The 20,607-nt window shown below is 44.5% G+C and overlaps 1 protein-coding gene and 1 long non-coding RNA gene across 2 annotated transcripts in view; one reads left to right on the forward strand and one right to left on the reverse strand.

The window, feature by feature from the left end:
- LOC112252925 (melanopsin-A) overlaps positions 1-20,607 on the reverse strand; it is a 31,599-nt gene that overhangs the window by 1,729 nt on the left and 9,263 nt on the right. The window contains exons 7-9 of the mRNA XM_024424635.2: positions 17,967-18,162; positions 17,709-17,870; positions 1,110-1,178 (exon numbers count right to left, since the gene is read on the reverse strand). Coding sequence (XP_024280403.1) covers positions 1,110-1,178; positions 17,709-17,870; positions 17,967-18,162 — 427 coding nt within the window. The remainder of the gene's footprint in view (positions 1-1,109; positions 1,179-17,708; positions 17,871-17,966; positions 18,163-20,607) is intronic.
- On the forward strand, positions 10,107-12,588 carry LOC112252926. Its single transcript, XR_002953914.2, has 3 exons — positions 10,107-11,478; positions 11,723-11,871; positions 12,008-12,588. It is a non-coding gene; the product is annotated as an uncharacterized LOC112252926 (long non-coding RNA).

The following is a 20,607-nucleotide window of genomic DNA, read 5'->3' on the forward strand; positions in this document are numbered from 1 at the left end:
ACTGTCAGTGACTGACATAACAAGAGAAAAACTGCTGATGCACAACCAAATCTTGTGTATTTTACTATACAGTAAGTTGAGACCAGACTGAGTAACCCCCAAAAATAATATATATATATATATATATATATATATATATAATATATATATTTTTTTTTTTGTCTTTGGAAATTGATCTGCTGGCGTACAAAAGGGGGTTGCCCATCCCTGAACAAGACCGTTAGATTTATTTTCCTTTGTCTTTACAGATCAGTGTCAATATAATCAGCCACTGCCGTTCCTACCCTGACATTATCAGCACTGACTACAAATGAAAGGGAAAGTGGCAATATTTCTCCCCCGTTGGCTTAGCCTGCCACCAGGCATGTCACAGGACAGTTAATTGTGTCTCTCATTCATAAACCTGGTTAGTCCACTGCGACATTTATTAAGATTAAACTGCCGTGATTTATCAAGGCCACTTGTTCTGTGCCATCTGCATGCCTGCTGTCTGCTCATGGCCAATCCCTGTCTGACTGCACAGGAACACATTCACATCAGTCATATTTGGCTAAGGCAGAGACTATAGTGAACGGTTCCCCGAATTTGGCCCGTGGGTGATTAATTTTTTTAATTTTTTATTGTTGGACATAAAGTACTTTTAAAAGCAGCAACTCAGCTCCAAATGATTTTCATTTTGAAAATCTGTTCCAAAGTATTTCCACGCATGAACGAGAGATATATTGGATTGTTTACAATTGTAAGCAAGGTTTGACATTGTTACATTTTAGTCAAATATTATATCTGGGCTTCTTGAAGTCTACAAATTATTTGTAATTATGTTCCGGGCCCCTGACCATCCACTCAAGAAATAATCTGCCTGCGGCTGAATCTAGTTGATGATCCCTGCTATAGTGCCTTCTCTATATGGGAAACTGGGATCCATATTACGTAGATGGAATCAAGAGGGTAGAAAACAGGGGGAAACATGTTGTGTTTATATTTCAGACTGAGAGAAGATTAAATAGGGCACCAGTGCTGCTTTGTTTTTTATTGGAGGTAGGTAATGGCAAGCCACACTAGACGATACAGCCACGAGGAATTAACTGACACTAATTATGGGTACTTACACTTGGAGGGAAGCCGTGGTCACTGTGGCCCACGCCTGTCATGGAGATGTTGTCCATGGCATTAGAGCTCTGGAAGATACAAAATATATGACGTAGAGGTTGGTTTCTGCTATTATAATAAGTGACAACTCTGAGTCATTTCAAGGTGTAACTCAATTAAATTCCAGTCACACAAAACACATTTGTTGGGTCACATGTAAGTAAAGACGTACTAATAATTGTAGGGATTGGTCACTCCTTATATTAAGAGGAGACCCATAACAATTGAGGATCTTCAATTTTCACCTGAAATGACATACTCAAATCTAACTGCCTGTAGCCCAGGCCCTGAAGCAAAGATATGCATATTCTTGGTACCATGTGAAAGGAATGTAGGAGAATATAACACAATAAATCTGGTAAAAGATAATACAAAGAAAAAACCAACCGTTATTTTCAATTTTTTTTGTACCATCATCTTTGAAATTCAAGAGAAAGATCATAATGTATTATTACAGCCCAATTCTACAGTGCATTAAGAAAGTATTCAGACCCATTGACTTTTTCCACATTTTGTTTACGTTACAGCCTTATACTAAAATTAATTTTATTTTTATTTATTTCACCTTTATTTAACCAGGTAGGCAAGTTGAGAACAAGTTCCCATTTACAATTGCGACCTGGCCAAGATAAAGCAAAGCAGTTCGACACATACAACAACACAGAGTTACACATGGAGTAAAACAAACATACAGTCAATAATACAGTAGAAAAATAAGTATATATACAATGTGAGCAAATGAGGTGAGATGGGAGGTAAAGGCAAAAAAAGGCCATGGTGGTGAAGTAAATACAATATAGCAAGTAAAACACTGGAATGGTAGATTTGCAATGGAAGAATGTGCAAAGTAGAGATATAAATAATGGGGTGCAAAGGAGCAAAATAAATAAATACAGTAGGGGGAGAGGTAGTTGTTTGGGCTAAATTATAGATTGGCTATGTACAGGTGCAGTAATTTTTGAGCTGCTCTGACAGCTGGTGCTTAAAACTAGTGAGGGAGATAAGTGTTTCCAGTTTCAGAGATTTTTGTAGTTCGTTCCAGTCATTGGCAGCAGAGAACTGGAAGGAGAGGCGGCCAAAGGAAGAATTGGTTTTGGGGGTGACCAGAGAGATATACCTGCTACAGGTGGGTGCTGCTATGGTGACCAGCGACCTGAGATAAGGGGGGACTTTACCTAGCAGGGTCTTGTAGATGACCTGGAGCCAGTGGGTTTAGTGACGAGTATGAAGCGAGGGCCAGCCAACGAGAGCGTACAGGTCGCAGTGGTGGGTAGTATATGGGGCTTTGGTGACAAAACAGATGGCACTGTGATAGACTGCATCCAATTTATTGAGTAGGGTATTAGAGGCTATTTTGTAAATGACATCGCCGAAGTCGGATCTGTAGGATGGTCAGTTTTACAGAGGTATGTTTAGCAGCATGAGTGAAGGTTGCTTTGTTGTGAAATAGGAAGCCAATTCTAGAATTAACTTTGGATTGGAGATGTTTGATGTGAGTCTGGAAGGAGAGTTTACAGTCTAACCAGACACCTAGGTATTTGTAGTTGTCCACATAGTCTAAGTCAGATTCGTCCAGAGTAGTGATGTTGGACGGGCGGGCAGGTGCAGGCAACGATCGGTTGACGAGCATGCATTTAGTTTTACTTGTATTTAAGAGCAATTGGAGGCTACGGAAGGAGAGTTGTATGGCATTAAAGCTCGTCTGAACCAGGCGAGGCAATCATTTGAGAAACCAAGGCTATCGAGTCTGCCGATGAGGATGTGGTGATTGACAGAGTCGAAAGCCTTGGCCAGATCAATGAATACGGCTGCACAGTATTGTTTCTTATCGATGGCTGTTAAGATATTGTTTAGGACCTTGAGCGTGGCTGAGGTGCACCCATGACCAGCTCTGAAACCAGATTGCATAGCGGAGAAGGTATGGTGGGATTCGAAATGGTCAGTAATCTGTTGGTTGACTTGGCTTTCGAAGACCTTAGAAAGGCAGGGTAGGATAGATATAGGTCTGTAGCAGTTTGGGTCTAGAGTGTCCCCCCTTTGACGAGGGGGATGACCGCAGCTGCTTTCCAATCTTTGGGAATCTCAGATGACACGAAAGAGAGGTTGAACAGGCTACTAATAGGGGTTGCAATAATTTTGGCAGATAATTTTAGAAAGAGAGGGTCCAGATTGTCTAGCCCGGCTGATTTGTAGGGGTCTAGATTTGGCAGCTCTTCAGCTATCTGGATTTGGGTGAAGGAGAAGTGGGGGAGGTTTGGGCAAGTTTCTGTGGGGAGCGCAGTGCTGTTGACCCGGGTAGGGGTAGCCAGGTGGAAAGCATGGCCAGCTGTAGAAAAATGCTTATAGAAATGATCAATTATAGTGGATTTATCGGTGGTGACAGTGTTTCCTATCCTCAGTGCAGTGTGCAGCTGGAAGGAGGTGTTCTTTTTCTCCATGGACTTTACAGTGTCACTGAACATTTTTGAGTTTGTTGCAGGAAGCAAATTTCTGCTTGAAAAAGCTAGTCTTGGCTTTTCTAACTGCCTGTGTATATTGGATTCTAGCTTCCCTGAAAAGTTGCATATCACGGGAGCTGTTCAATGCTAATGCAGAACACCATAGGATGTTTTTGTGTTGGTTAAGGGCAGTCAGGTCTGGAGAGAACCAAGGGCTATATCTGTTCTGGTTCAACATTTCTTGAATGGGGCATGCTTATTTAAGATGGCGAGGAAGGTATTTTTAAAAAACAAACAGGCATCCTCTATTGACGGGATGAAGTCAATATCCTTCCAGGATACCCCGGCCAGGTCGATTAGAAAGGCCTTCTCGCTGAAGTGTTTCAGGAAGCGTTTGATAGTGATGAGTGGAGGTCGTTTGACCGCTGACCCATTACGGATGCAGGCAATGAGGCAGTGATCGCTAAGATCTTTGTTGAAAACAGCAGAGGTGTATTTAGAGGGCAAGTTGGTTAGGATGATATCTATGAGGGTGCCCGTGTTTACGGCTTTGGGGTGGTACCTGGTAGGTTCATTGATAATTTGTGTGAGATTGAGGGCATCAAGCTTAGATTGTAGGATGGATGGAGTGTTAAGCATGTTCCAGTTTAGGTCGCCTAGCAGCACGAGCTCTGAAGATTGATGGGGGGCAATCAGTTCACATATGGTGTCCAGAGCACAGCTGGGGGCAGAGGGTTGTCTATAGCAGGCGGCAACGGTGAGAGACTTGTTTTTAGAGAGGTGGATTTTTAAAAGTAGAAGTTCAAATTGTTTGGGTACAGACCTGGATAGTAGGACAGAACTCTGCAGGCTATCTCTGCAGTAGACTGCAACACCGCCCCCTTTGGCCGTTCTATCTTGTCTGAAAATGTTGTAGTTATGGATGAAGATTTCAGAATTTCTGGTGGTCTTCCTAAGCCAGGATTCAGACACGGCTAGAACATCCGGGTTGGCAGCGTGCTAAAAGCAGTGAATAAAACAAACTTAGGGAGGAGGCTTCTAATGCTAAAATGCATGAAACCAAGGCTATTACGGTTACAGAAGTCATCAAAAGAGAGCGCCTGGGGAATAGGAGTGGAGCTAGGCACTGCAGGGCCTGGATTCACCTCTACAACACCAGAGGAACAGAGGAGGAGTAGGATAAGGGTACGGCTAAAAGCTATGAGAATTGGTTGTCTAGAACGTCGGGAAAAGAGAGTAAAAGGAGGTTTCTGGGGGGCGATAAAATAGCTTCAGGGTATAATGTACAGACAAAGGTATGGTAGGATGTGAATACAGTGGGGGTAAACTTAGGTATTGAGTGATGATGAGAGAGATATTGTCTCTAGAAACATCATTGAAACCATCGCATGTGTGGGTGGTGGAACTGAAAGGTTGGATAAGATATAATGAGCAGAGCTGGAGGCTCTACAGTGAAATAAGCCAATAAACACTAACCAGAACAGCAATGGACAAGGCATATTTACATTAAGGAGAGGCATGCTTAGTCGAGTGATCATAAGGGTCCAGTTAGGTTGGTTGGGGTAACAGCGATTCCGACAGCTAGCCGGGCCATCGATAGCAAGCTAGCATAGGATGGAGGTCTGTTTTTAGCCACCTCGTGCATTTCCGTCGGTAGATTAGTGGGGTTCCATGTGGTAAAGGGGATCAATCCAATTGGCAAAATAGATATAGTTATAGTGACCCAAGAAAAATTGTCCGATAGATCTATTCAGATAGCAGCCAATAAGACCGCTAACGATTAGCGGGACGCAGATGGGCGTTCAGGTAACGTCGCGACGGAAGGGCCAGTTGGATAACTCCCTCGAGCAGATAACGTTGGTAGTCCAGTCGTGAAGGCCCGGTGGGGCTCCGCGTCGGCAGTAAAACGGGTCCGGATAGGTGATGGTAGCCCAGGAGTGGCTGATGGGACTCTTCAGCTGGCTAGCTCTGGAATAATTTATGTTTGCTCCGGGATCGACGTACGCCAATAGTCACACGGATAGCAGCTAGCTAGCTGTGAGATCCAGGTGTAAATTTCCAGAGCTTTTAGTTGAAATCTGGGAATATGGAGAGAAAAATAGGTCTGGTATGTTCTGGTCTGAGTCACGTTGTACAAAACTGGCGATAGCTTTTCGAGCTAAAGGATAGCTGATGACCATCAACCGTGGTTAGCTTAATACTAACGTTAGCCAGTAAACTGGTTAGCTTCTGGTTAGCTTCTGGTTAGCTTCTGGTTAGCTTCTGGTTAGCTTCTGGCTAGCTTCTGGCTAGCTTCTGGCTAGCTTCTGGCTAGCTTCTGGCTAGCTTCTGGCTAGCTTCTGGCTAGCTTATGGCTAGCTTCTATTGTGGATTTCAGATTTGAGGTAAATAATGCTTTTTTTAAATTGGTGAGGCGGGTTGCAGGAGAATGTTTTGAAGTTGAGTTTTTGGAAAAGAAAATACATAAAAGATATGTGAAGAAAGATGTAAATATATATATATACGGGACACGACAAGATGAGGACAAAGGACGTCTGACTGCTATGCCATCTTGGAGAATAGATAAATACAAATAAAAAATAATACATAAAAAATGTCTTCATCAATCTACACACAATACCCCATAACGTCAAAGCTAAAACAGGTTTTTAGAAATTCTTGCAAATGTATTAAAAATAAAAAACAGATACCTTATTTACATAAGCATTCAGACCCTTTGCTATGAGACTCAAAATTGAGCTCAGGTGCATCCTGTTCCCTTGATCATCCTTAAGATGTATCTACAACTGGATTGGAATCCACCTGTGGTAAATTCAATTGATTGGACATGATTTGGAAAGGCACACACCTGTCTATATAAGGTCTCACAGTTGACAGTGCATGTCAGAGCTAAAACCAAGCCATGAGGTTGAATGAATTGTCCATAGAGCTCAGAGACAGGATTGGGTCAAGGCACAGTTCTGGGGAAAGGTACCAAAACATTTCTGCAGCATTGAAGGTCCCCAAAAACACAGTGGCCTCCATTCTGAAATGTAAGAAGTTTGGAACCACCAAGACTCTTCCTAGAGCTGGCCGCCCGGCCAAACTGAGCAATCTAGGGAGGAGGAATTGTCAGGGAGGTGACCAAGAACACGATGGTCACTCTGACAGAGCTCCAGAGTTCCTCTATGGAGTTGGGAGAACATTCCAGAAGGACAACCATCTCTGCAGCCCTCCACCAATCAGGCCTTCATGGTAGAGTGGCCAGATGGAAGCCACTCTTCAGTAAAAGGCACATGACAGCTCGCTTGGAGTTTGCCAAAAGGCACCTAAAGGACTCAATATTCTCTGGTCTGATGAAACCAAGATTGAACTCTTTGGCCTGAATGCCTAGAGTCACATCTGGAGGAAACCTGGCACCATTTCTACAGGAAAGCATGGTTGTGGCAGCATCATGCTGTTGGGATGTTTTTCAGCGGCAGGGACCGGGAGACTAGTCAGGATCGAGGGAGAGATGAACGGAGCAAAGCACAGAGAGATCCTTGATGAAAACCTGCTCCGGAGCACCCAGGACCTCAGACTGGGGCGAAGGTTCACCTTTCAAAAGGACAACGACCCTAAGCACACAGCCAAAACAACGCAGGAGTGGCTTCGGGACAAGTCTCTGAACGTCCTTGACTGGTTCAGCCAGAGCCTTGACTTGAACCCGATCTAACATCTCTGGAGAGACATGAAAATAACTGTGCAGCGATGCTCCCCATCCAACCCGACAGAGCTTGAGAATGGAAGAAACTTCTCAAGCAGAGGTGTGCCAAGCTTGTAGCGTCATACCCGAGAAGACTTTATTTATTTTTATTTTATTTACCTTTATTTAACCAGGTAGGCTAGTTGAAAACAAGTTCTCATTTGCAACTGCGACCTGGCCAAGATAAAGGATAGCAGTGTGAACAGACAACAACAGTTACACATGGAGTAAACAATAAACAAGTCAATAACATAGTAGAAAAAAGAAAAAAAAGAATCTATATACATTGTGAGCAAAAGGCATGAGGAGGTAGGCAATAAATAGGTCATAGGAGTGAATAATTACAATTAGCAGATTAACACTGGAGTGATAAATGATCAGATGAACAGGTAGAGTGCAGGTAGAGATACTGGTGTGCAAAAGAGCAGAAAAGTAAATAAAATAAAAACAGTATGGGGATGAGGTAGGTAAATTGGGTGGGCTATATACCGATGGACTATGTACAGCTGCAGCGATCGGTTAGCTGCTCAGAGAGCAGATGTTTAAAGTTGGTGAGGGAGATAAGTCTCCAGGCTGTAATCGCTGCTAAAGGTGCTTCAACAAAGTACTGAGTAAAGGGTCTGAATAGTTATGTAAATGTGATATTTAATTTTTAATACATTTGCAAAAATTTCAAAGAATCTGTTTTTGTTTTGTCATTATGGGGTATTGTGTGTAGAATGATGAGGAATAACAACAATTTAATCGATTTTTTTAATAAGGTTGTAGCGTAACAAAATGTGGAAAAATGACGTTTTGTTTTTATTATTGTCCGGCCAAATGAATTGTAGGCAGATCATTGGATAGGTGGTTCTGTTGTCTTACTATGGAGGTTATTTTTTTATTCATATTGACCCTGACCTCTGACCTGACCCTAGACGGCAGTTACTGCCTTCTTGCTTGGTACACCCACTGGAATACGTTTCCATTACGATTTTTTTTATATACAAAAACTTGTTAATATAATTATTTGTATGTGGCTGTCAGTGTCATATAGTTTTATACTTGTATCAGCGAAGAACAATACATAATACCAAGGTAAACCTTTGAGCCAGCAGCCCAAAGGTAAAAAGCAGTAACTGAGGTTAGTGATGGCAGCTGCTGCCTTTTTCCTTGGTTTCACTGTAACTTTTTGTTGTTAATGCAAACATGACCCCCCCAATTTCTCCATAAAACAACAGACACAATTAAATGTGATATTAGGCCTGTATGGCAGTACTTTTACTGTTTGGCAGTACTGTATTGGCTAGTGCTTTCTCCAGTATGTTATTCTATTTTGCATTCAATTGTATGTCGATGCCATTTATCTTTTAATATTTATTTAATATATGTTTTATTTAAATTCTTGTAAGACAGAACATGGACACAATGCAATTGGGATCAAGAAGAAGGTAAGGATATGTTGTAGGACAGCTGCATTTGAAGTGTGAATTTAACCTACATAGCAGTCAATACAAACTAACAATGGCATTCAAATGGCACAACAAAGTGTCTTTTAGTTGGTTTTGGGTAATTTCATGGGTATTCCGGGACACTGTATGTAGTGCCTTTGCATAGCCTAACTGAACCTGATTCTGTTGTTTATTTTCAGAAATTCTGAAGTATCTGGATGGTCAGTGGAGGATGTCTGCCAGTGGCTTCAGCAAAATCAGTTGGAGGACTACACCTCTCCTTTCCAAGGTTTTACATTTAAATAAAAAAATCAATTGCATGCTAGGTCCAACCAAAACTTTACTTCTGCTTTTAACCCAACTACCAGGTAGCTCTTGTTGTGGGGGTGTTATAACTGCTATGCTCAAGGACCAAATTACAGATTTTTTCACCTTGTCGGCTGGACAATTGGAATGCTTTAAATGCTAAGCTACCTATCAGTCAACACCAGTCAAAATACCTGCTAACTGCCAAATATGCAACAAGCATTTTTTGAGGAATCATAAAACGGATTCGCCACATTGGTCTGTACCAATGGTTCCTGTTAACATGTGGACTTGGAGGTTACATGTTTTCATGCAAATGCTTTGCTTCATATAGGACACATGTATACAAAAAAACACAATCATTTGCTGACAAGTAGGCCTAATGGTTCTGTAATCCCTGTGCCTGACTACATTAAGGAAAATGTGAATGATGATGACTCTGATCTCGCGTGGGCACCTGCAACTAATGTTGTTGAGTCCATGGACTTCAAAACTGAAGACTTAGTTAGAGGCCTTATGAGAAACCTCTGCATGTTTATGGTGAAGATCAGAGAGAAGTATTGTGTTACTATGCAGGGCAGTATAGTGGAGAATCATAATATTTGTTAAACTAGGAAAGTCAGTTAAGAACAAATTCGTATTTACAATGACGGCCTACATCGGCCAAACCCTCCCCTAACCTGAACGACGCTGGGCCAATTGTGCGCCGCTCTATGGGACTTCCAATCACGTCTGGATTTGATATAGCCTGGATTCGAACCAGGGACTGTAGTGACACCTCTTGTACTGAGATGCAGTGCCTTAGACCGCTGCGTCCCTCGTTGTTACCTACCTTTACCATCTGGGGGCGGCCCGTCAGGAAGTCCAGGATCCAGTTGCAGAGGGAGGTGTTTAGTCCCAGGGTCCTTAGCTTAGTGATTTGAGGGCTCTATGGTGTTGAACGCTGAGCTGTAGTTAATGAATAGCATTCTCACATAGGTGTTTATTTTGTCCAGGTGGGAAAGGGCAGTGTGGAGTGCAATGGAGATTGCATCATCTGTGGATCTGTTGGGGCGGTATGCAAATTGGAGTGGGTCTTCACTGAAAATGTCAGTGAAGACACTTGCCAGTTGGTCAGCGCATGCTCGGAATACACCTCCCGGTAATCCGTCTGCTCACCATGCGCGACTCAACAAATTACAGCTACCACCTGCAGGCAGTCCAAGAAAACCCAGAAAATGCCAGAGTCTATGGTGTTAGAAGTCCGTGCCACGTCTCTGAGATGACATATGCACCTTTACCCTTTATGTATTTATTCCCCTCGATGTGATGCATGACTTCCTTGAGGGCATCATACCTGGATGGTGTTACACAAGCTTGTGAAGACGAAACAAATCACTGTGGCTCCGCTAAATGACGAGATTGATGACTTCCCGAATGGCAACTACGACAGATCATCTAGACAAATACCACTATCTGAGCGCGTCCTGAGGAATAATGGACATCTGGTTGGGAGTGCATCTGAGAAATGCTAATGATTGGGTGGCAAATAGCCAGCTGTGATGCATGGGAAGTGTGCCTGTTACTGAGATAACTTGGGGACATAATAATGGCACCTACTATCAAAAGGTCTTGGGCACCATACCTGGAAGAGAAAATAATGGAATTTCATGCTTTTTCAATTTCATGCTTTTCCCAAACAAGCAAACACCCAAGATGCAGTTTCCGAACCATTACTACCGACTGCTGATGGCATAAGGACCACTTATCCATCTGTCGTGTATGTGCTTTGAAGCCAAACATCAGCACTTCAAGAGAATTGCACATGTCATCTGTGACTACAAACACATTGCAAAGACACATGCCAAAAGACACCAGATGAGACAATGCTGGGAGCAGTCAAAGAACACATGCTTAGGAATCACAGTACCACTCCAAAAAGACCAACCCACCACAATTTGCTACAAGCCAACAACCAACCAATAACCAGCATCCACCAACCAACACAAAACTGTGGCCCACAATATGCACCCTTCCTGAGTTCCTCACAGCCCTACAGTGTAAACTCAACCAACAGAGAGAAGAGTTCCAACTTTCCCACTAATTGGTCCAAGTGGAGGAGACTAATCATCCAGGTTTTAGTTGATATCACGTGCACATATACCTGGTAAGTTTATACATTTGGTACATCATGTGAGTGTGTGTGTGTTTACATATTACTGCACTGTTGGAGCTAGAAACACAAACATTTCACTACACCCGCAATGACATCTGCTAAATATGTGTATGTGACCAATACGATTTGATTTGTGTGTAGTCATAGGATGTGTTATACTGTAATGGAACACCACATTGATCTACCCTTTTCAAAGGTACCCTACAAGCAGACTATATAGTGACATCATTGGTGGCCAAGTACCCATTTCTAAGGGACTGTACAGGACAAGGATATGTGAGTGATATTTTTATGACATTTTTGTACACTTGGTCATTACTAATAACTCAACCTCAATTCTCCTTTACGAAGGAATCGTGGCATGGGATGATTGAAAAAAAAGAAAGGCAATCTCTTGTCTGCAAATATGAAACAAACTCTCACTTTTTTTTAGTTTGGTTACACATTTGCTATTTTTTAAATCTATGTGAATCAAGTTAAACCTCCAGAAATAAAAAATATGTGCAAATTATCTTTTCAGATCTTCCATGGAATGGATATAGATAAAAAGATCATTCAAGGACTCTGCAAGGCTAGTGGCAAAATAATAGCAGAGGCAGAGAGGCGAGGCATGGGCGAGGACCTGCTATTTCGACAGGTCCTGAAGGACAATACAGAAGAGGCGCACGGGTATTTGCTCTTATTCCTTCCCTTTCTCTAATGTAGCCTATACAGTACATAGTACATACAAAATATGTATTTTGTAATAGAATTGTAACACATTTTTTTGCAAATGTAGTAAGATCTTTACTTTACTTTTCCCCAGGACTCGAGACCCCAGCAGCGATCCTGCTCTTGCCCTAACGCTTCAATGAGGACCCGAGTGCCCTTTATGTCCGTGACAAGGTATGTCTCTGCACAAATAATCTGTTTCTTCATAAACATAAGTGTGCATGCTTATATAAAATTACAGCTGAACATTTGTGATGTTCTTAAGTTGCGGTGTTCTGGGTATAAGAGAAGTTGGGGTAAAGTTACTAGGGCCGGACATAAAGATGGCAAACTTCCTAACATAAATAAATGGTTGTTGGGCAAGTGGTTGTTGGACACACACACACACACACGTGCGCACACACACACACACACACACACACACTAAAGCAAAAAAAATCAAATTTGTATTTAGCATCAAGTTTACAATTTTGTTAGTTTACCTTAATTATTTTTTAATGTATGTTGTTTTTATTGTATTTTATATTTTCACCATGAGAGTGAAAAGCACTATACAAAGTAAATGTATTATTTATTATGTTCTGACATGTCTGCATAGATGTTCCAATGTTTTTTATGTGTTTTGTTTGGTAAATTGTTGTGTAATTGTTCATTCACATTTGTGGTTGTCACACCCTGACCATAGTTTGCTTTGTATGTTTCTATGTTTTGGTTGGTCAGGGTGTGATCTGAGTGGGCATTCTATGTTGGATGTCTTGTTTGTCTATTTCTATGTCTGGCCTGATATGGTTCTCAATCAGAGGCAGGTGTTAGTCATTATCTCTGATTGGGAACCATATTTAGGTAGCCTGGGTGTCACTGTGTCACGCCCTGGTCAAAGTATTTTGTGTTTATCTTTATGTATTTGGTCAGGCCAGGGGTTTTTGTAATTGTGGTGTGTTTGTCTTGGGGTTTTGGTGGTGGTATTGGGATTGTAGCTTAGTGGGTTATCTAGCAAAGTCTATGGCTGTCTGGAGTGGTTCTCAATCAGAGGCAGGTGCTTATCGTTGTCTCTGATTGGGAACCATATTTAGGCAGCCATATTCTTTGAGTTTGTCGTGGGTGATTGTCCTTAGTGTCCTATGTGTACTCTCGGTTAGTTTGCACTAGATAGGCTGTTTCGGTTTCGATTACGTTTATTGTTTTGTGTAGTGTTCGTGTTTCTTTATTTGATTAAACATGAATCTCAATCGACACGCTGCAGTTTGGTCCGACTCTCCTTCATCACCACTAGAAAACCGTTACAGAATCACCCACCACCAACGGACCAAGCGGCGTGTCAACAGGCAGGAGAAGCCGAAAAAGGAGATGCTAAATAAGGATTTCTGGACATGGGAGGAAATCCTCGACGGGAGAGGACCCTGGGCTAAACCAGGGGAGTGTAGCCGCCCAAAGGTGCAACAGGAGAAGAGGCAGCAGCAGCAGGAGCAGCAGCTGCTACAGTGGGAGAAATGGACATGGGAGGAGGAATTGGACGGTAAAGGACCCTGGAATCAGCCTGGAGATTATTGTCGCCCCAAAGCCGAGCTGGAGGCAGCAAAAGCAGAGAGGCGGCATTATGAGGAGCTAGCACGGCAGAGCGGATGGAAGCCCGAGAGTCAGCCCCAAAAATTTCTTGGGGGGCTTACAGGGAGTATGGCTATGCCAGGTAGGAGACCTGCGCAAACTCCCTGTGCTTACCGGGGGGCTGGAGAGACCGGGCAGGCACCGTGTTATGCTGTGGAGCGCACGATGTCTCCAGTGCGGGTGCACAGCCCGGTTCGGTATATTCCAGCTCCACGTATCGGCCGGGCTAGATTGAGCGTCGAGCCAAATGCCATGAAGCCGGCTCTACGCATCTGGTCCCCAGTGCGTCTCCTTGGGCCGGCTTACATGGCACCAGCCTTGCGCTCGGTGTCTCCGGTTCGCCTGCATAGCCCAGTGCGGGCTATTCCACCTCGCCGCACTGGCAGGGCGACCGAGAGCATTCAACCAGGTAAGGTTGGGCAGGCTCGGTGCTCAAGAGCTCCAGTGCGCCTGCACGGTCCGGTCTATCCAGTACCACCTCCACAACCCAGCCCTCCGGTAGCAGCTCCCCGCACCAGGCTTCCTGTGCGTGTCCTCGGTCCAGTACCACCAGTACCAGCACCACGCATCAGGCCTACAGTGCGCCTCGCCTCTCCAGCGCTGTCGGAGCCTTTCTCCTCTCCTGCGCTGCCGGAGTCTCCCGCCTATCTAGCGCTGTTAGAGCTTTCCTCATCTCCAGCGCTGCCGGAGTCTCCCGCCTGTTCAGCGCAGCCAGAGCCTTCCTCCGACACAGCGCTGCAGGAGTCTCCCGCCTGTTCAGCGCAGCCAGAGCCTTCCTCCTCTACAGCGCTGCCGGAGTCTCCTGCCTGTTCAGCGCAGCCAGAGCTGCCAGTCTGCATGAAGCAGCCAGAGCTGTCAGTCTGCATGAAGCAGCCAGTCTACATGGAGCTGTCAGTCTGCATGGAGCAGCCAGAGCTGTCAGTCTACATGAAGCAGCCCGAGCTGCCAGTCTGCATGAAGCAGCCAGTCTACATGGAGCAGCCAGAGCTGTCAGTCTGCATGAAGCAGCCAGAGCTGTCAGTCGGCATAGAGCTGCCAGTCTGCAAGGAGCTGCCAGTCTGCACGGAGCTGTCAGTCTGCACGGAGCTGTCAGTCTGCACGGAGCTGTCAGTCTGCACGGAGCTGTCAGTCTGCACGGAGCTGTCAGTCTGCGGAGCTGTCAGTCTGCACGGAGCTGCCAGTCTGCACGGAGCTGCCAGTCTGCACGGAGCTGCCAGTCTGCACGGAGCTGCCAGTCTGCAAGGAGCTGCCAGTCAGCACGGAGCTGCCAGAGCGGCTCAGTCTGTAACGAAGCTGTCAGCCTATATGGAGCTGCCAGCTAGTGCCGCCAGTCTGCCCAGCGCCGCCAGTCTGCCCAGCCAGTCGAGCTGCCAGTCTGCCCAGCACCGCCAGTCTGCCCAGCTGTCAGCCAGTCTGCCCAGCTAGTGCCGCCAGTCTGCCCAGCAGCGCCGCCCCCAGTCTGCCCAGCGCCGCCAGTCTGCCCAGCGTCGCCAGTCTGCCCAGCGCCGCCAGTCTGCTTAGCGTCGCCAGTCTGCCCAGCGCCGCCAGATCTGCCAGTCAGCCAGACTCTTCCAGATCTGCCAGTCAGCCAGACTCTTCCAGATCTGCCAGTCAGCCAGACTCTTCCAGATCTGCCAGTCAGCCAGACTCTTCCAGATCTGCCAGTCAGCCAGACTCTTCCAGATCTGCCAGTCAGCCAGACTCTTCCAGATCTGCCAGACTCTTCCAGATCTGCCAGACAGCCAGACTCTTCCAGATCTGCCAGTCAACCAGACTCTTCCAGATCTGCCAGTCAGCCAGGATCTGCCAGTCAGCCAGGATCTGCTGAAACCACCAGCCAGCCAGGATCTGGTAGATCTATCTACCTGCCTGAGCTTCCTCTCACTCCCGAGCTTCCTCTCACTCCCGAGCTTCCTCTCACTCCCGAGCTTCCTCTCACTCCCGAGCTTCACTCCCGAGCTTCCTCTCACTCCCGAGCTTCACTCCCGAGCTTCCTCTCACTCCCGAGCTTCACTCCCGAGCTTCCTCTCACTCCCGAGCTTCCTCTCACTCCCGAGCTTCCTCTCACTCCCGAGCTTCCTCTCACTCCCGAGCTTCCCCTCAGTCCCGAGCTGTCCTTCAGTCCCGATCTGCTCCTCAGTCCAGTGGGGTTCTGGGTGAGGACTACTAGGCCATGGTCGGCGGCAAGGGTGGACTATCCAGGGACGAAGGGAGAGGGGACTAAGACATTAACTGAGTGGGGTCCACGTCCCGCGCCGGAGCCGCCACCATGGACAGACGCCCACCCGGACCCTCCCTATTGTTTTGAGGTGCGTTCGGGAGTCCGCACCTTAGGGGGGTTCTGTCACGCCCTGGTCAAAGTATTTTGTGTTTATCTTTATGTTTTTGGTCAGGCCAGGGTGTGTGACATGGGGTTTTTGTAATTGTGGTGTGTTTGTCTTGGGGTTTTGGTGGTGGTATTGGGATTGTAGCTTAGTGGGTTATCTAGCAAAGTCTATGGCTGTCTGGAGTGGTTCTCAATCAGAGGCAGGTGCTTATCGTTGTCTCTGATTGGGAACCATATTTAGGCAGCCATATTCTTTGAGTTTGTCGTGGGTGATTGTCCTTAGTGTCCTATGTGTACTCTCGGTTAGTTTGCACTAGATAGGCTGTTTCGGTTTCGATTACGTTTATTGTTTTGTGTAGTGTTCGTGTTTCTTTGTTTGATTAAACATGAATCTCAATCGACACGCTGCAGTTTGGTCCGACTCTCCTTCATCACCACTAGAAAACCGTTACACTGTGTGTTAGTGGGTGATTGTTCCTGTCTCTGTGTTTTGCACCAGATAGGACTGTTTTAGGTTTTCGCACGTTTGTTGTTTTGTTAGTTTATTCGTGTACAGTTTCTTTATTAAAGTACAATGAATAACAACCACGCTGCATTTTGGTCCGCCTCTACTTCACCTAAAGAAAGCCGTTACAGTGGTGCCACTAAATTAGCAATGAATTATTTAAATCAATATTGTCATTGTTATTAAAATATGTTTGTATAATGGTGGACAGGGAGTGAAAAAAATTAACCCCAAAAGGTTCTTTCTTAGAGGAACCATTATAACCTTTTGAGAAGTTTTCCGAAGAACTTATAGGGGTTCCCCCACAAGGTTCCTTAAATAACCTTTTTTCAAGGGTTCTTTGAAGAACTAATAGGGGTTCCACCACAGTTTTAATTTAAAGAACTCCTAAAGAATATTTCAGGACATTTAATTAACAGTGAAATCTAACCTCTCAATAAAGATTATAATTGTATCACAATATGTTGTAAAGAGATTTAAGACACATTTAAAAGACCATTTTTATTTGTAATGAACCCTGATAAGACACATCAGCTATCTCTATATATCCGCTTTACAGAAATATGTCTGCTGACCCCTATACGATTGCTCATACATTTAAAAAATAGATTCTTATCCTCCGATACAGATTGCCTCTACAAGTACTGTGCTCCATAGAGCTATAGCTTGTGTTCTCATGGGGGCACCCTATACCACAGTTAATAAAACACCGCTTTAGCAGGTGACATCACATTTTAAATAGTAACACTGAAAGACGCCGTAAAGATGAACACGTTTCAAAAATGTCAAAATTGGATTAGACGTCTATGGTACAGCAAAGCCCTCCTAAAGCTTCCTCCCTGGAGTGACCCCTCTGCTGTGGATTCATCTTACCATCCTGTCTGTAACAAGGTGCCAGATTAATTTAGGAGCCATGCGATTGGCTGACACAAATCCAGGGGTGCTTTCCAGGCCAATAGTTGGTTTAATAGATTTGTGGCGGACTACACAGAAGAATCCTTTATGATGGAAATGTGTACTTAGTTCTTGCCTAATTCTCCTATGAATCTTGTTGCATTACAGTACAGCAAGTGTGTTACTGTTTGATTAGGTGCTTCTCAGGTAGAGGCACTGAATGTTAGGTATCATTGGTGGCATTAATGTGTATTGATGTTGGGAGATGAGCACATAAGTGCAAGTGGGATTTTTTTTTAAACCCTAAATTGGCTTACTTACCGACCTTTACTGTGTTAGACAACGCATTCACACTGTTCTGCCTCTAGAGCCCAAAATATCCTCCACACATTTGGTACATTGTCACACATGTGAAAGAGGACAGGGAGCAGGCTTGACCTGACCTTGCCTTGATGTGTTAGTTACCTTCTCAAAGATACCAGAGTCGTGGCTCTTCATCTTGGACTTGGAGCTGGAGGGCTTGAAGTGTGGGAGCTCGGCGGTGTCCTTACTGATATCACAGGACACCTGGCGGCTAGCCAGCCAGGAGCCCATACCGGATAGGTCAGCCTCAGTATCTGTCCAGGCCTGGGGGGATGGAACCATTATATAAACGTCGGACACACACACACACACGCACACAGACAATCTCATGATTTCATATCAGGACATATTTATTCATACCGATTCGCTGTCGGAGGCGGAAGAGAGGCGGGACTTGACAGTGCTGGTGCGGTGTAAGCGGTCGCCGATGTCGGAGGTCTGGCTGGTGACAGTGGATCGCCGGGTGGACATGAAACTGCTGTTGGTGGATTGCAGGTCGCGTCTACGTACACACAGCAAAAACCCCAGGCATGGGATGTACTTGGCTATGGCCATCCTGAAGACCAAGAGTGCAGGGGGCAGATTTAGGAGATGTAGGTCCAGAGGTTAACTAATATATTTCCTCTAGCATAAGACAGAAAGGCAAAGTACCATACAGTACAAGGCGACACCATAGGCAGTCTGATGGGACAGAACATGGCAGGGACTTGGCCTGATGTATCATGTCAGAGGAAACAATCTAGGTGCCCTATCCAGTTTATTAACCCTTGGCATCCTTCCTGTGTGGTGGGAATAAAATAATGTCCAGTTGTATTAACATCCAGGTTAATGAGTGATTGTAGAGAGGAAAGTTTAGATTGTCTGTGTATAGTTGTATATAAGACAACTGCTGTGTCTGCCTTGGCAGAGCTCCTGATTAACGTGTATATTGGTGCATTGAGTTGGTTGGAACCTTTCCAGCGTGCTGACAAATAAAGGATGATTCATTTAAGATTGACTTTGAGTGTCCCTGTGTAAGAATGACCACGACACCCACTATGTCGAATATGATCTAAACGTGCTTTATAAAGGGTCACATGTTGGGTCGAAGGATTGGAAAGCGCTCTAAAGTGAAGTCATGGTAGTCACATTACACCTAATCTCGTTCCAAGACATCCCCCCCAAATGTGCTGAAGGCCTGGTGGACCAACGCATCAAACTTGGCCTTCATTAGTTAGGGTTAGCTTTATCAAGTCACATTTTTGCCATAATTAGGACTTTGTTACTGTGTTAACTAGTGACGATGACAATAACTTTACTCAGTAAGGTCACTCCTTTAGAATTCTATGGTCACTCCCACCTACTGTAGGCCAACTTTGAATAGTTGATATCTCAGGCTTCTTTCTATGTGCTGTGTGTGCAATGGCCTGGGGGATGACGTAGGCACCATTGTAACAGGTTGTAATCAAGCCCCTTCTTAACTTTATTTTTTAGAACTGCACCATTGTTTAAGGGCTTGTAAGCAAGCGTTTCACGGTAAGGAATACCTGTTGTATTCAGGGCATTTTTTATTTGATTACACAGGAGTGTGAATAGTGTAGCTTGTCCCTGAGCTGGCAGAAAAGTGTTGAACAAATCTAAATATATTTTCACACTCTTTGCATTCTCTCAGTCAGCTTCACCTGGAATCCTTTTCCAACAGTCTTGAAGGAGTTCCCACACATGCTGAGCACTTGTTGGCTGCTTTACCTTCATTCTCTCAACCAGTTTCATAAGGTAGTCACCTGGAAGGCATTTCAATTAACAGGTGTGCCTTGTTAAAAGTGAATTTTTGGAATTTATTTATTCTTAATGCGTTAGAATCAATCAGTTTTGTTGTGATAAGGTAGGATTGGTATACAGAAGATCATAAGTCCATATTATGGCGAGGACTGTCAAAACGACAGTCTATCATTACTTTAAGATATGAAGGTCAGTCAATCCGGAACATTTCAAGAACTTTGAAAGTTTCTTCAAGTGCAGTCGCAAAAACACGAAGCGCTATGACGAAAGAAAGACCCAGAGTTACCTCTACTGCAGAGGATAAGTTAATTAGGATTAACTGCACCTCAGATTGCAGCCCAAATACATGCTTCACAGAGTTCAAGTAACAGACACATCTCAACATCAACTGTTCAGAGGAGACTACATGAATCAGGCCTTCATGGTCGAATTGCTGCAAAGAAACCACTACTAAAGGACACCACTAAGAAGAAGAGACTTGCTTGGGTCAACAAACACAGGCAATGGACATTAGACCAGTGCAAATATGTCCTTTGGTCTGATGAATCCAAATTTTAGATTTGTGGTTCCAACCACCTTGTCTTTGAGAGACGCAGAGTAGATAAACAGAAGATCTCTGCATGTGTGGTTCACACTGTGAAGCATGGAGGAGGAGGTATGATGGTATGGGGGTACTTTGCTGGGGACACTGTCAGTGATTTATTTGGAATTCAAGGCACACTTAACCAGCATTGCTACCACAGCACTCTGCAGGGATACGCCATCCCATCTGGTTTGCGCTTAGTGGGACTATCATTTGTTTTTCAACAGGACAATGACCCAAAACACACCTCCAGGCTATGTAAAGGGCTATTTGACCAAGAAGGAGAGTGATGGAGTGCTCCATCAGATGACCTGGCCTCCACAATCACCCGACCTCAACCTAATTGAGATGGTTTGGGATGAGTTGGACTGCAGAGTGAAGGAAAAGCAGCATATGTGGGAACTCCAAGACTGTTGGAAAAGCATTCCTCATGAAGCTGGTCGAGAGAATGCCAAGAGTGTGCAAAGCTGTTATCAAGGCAAAGGGTGGCTACTTGGAAGAATCTAAAATATATTTTTTGGTACAACATGATTACATATTTATTTCATAGTGTTGATGTCTTCACTATTATTCTACAATGTAGAAAATAAGAAAAATAAGAAAAACTTTTGAGTTGGTGCGTCAACTTTTGACTGGTATTGTAAGTTTCGTAGATTT

The sequence above is a fragment of the Oncorhynchus tshawytscha genome, linkage group LG06, assembly GCF_018296145.1.
Source record: "Oncorhynchus tshawytscha isolate Ot180627B linkage group LG06, Otsh_v2.0, whole genome shotgun sequence".
Lineage (NCBI taxonomy): Eukaryota > Metazoa > Chordata > Actinopteri > Salmoniformes > Salmonidae > Oncorhynchus > Oncorhynchus tshawytscha.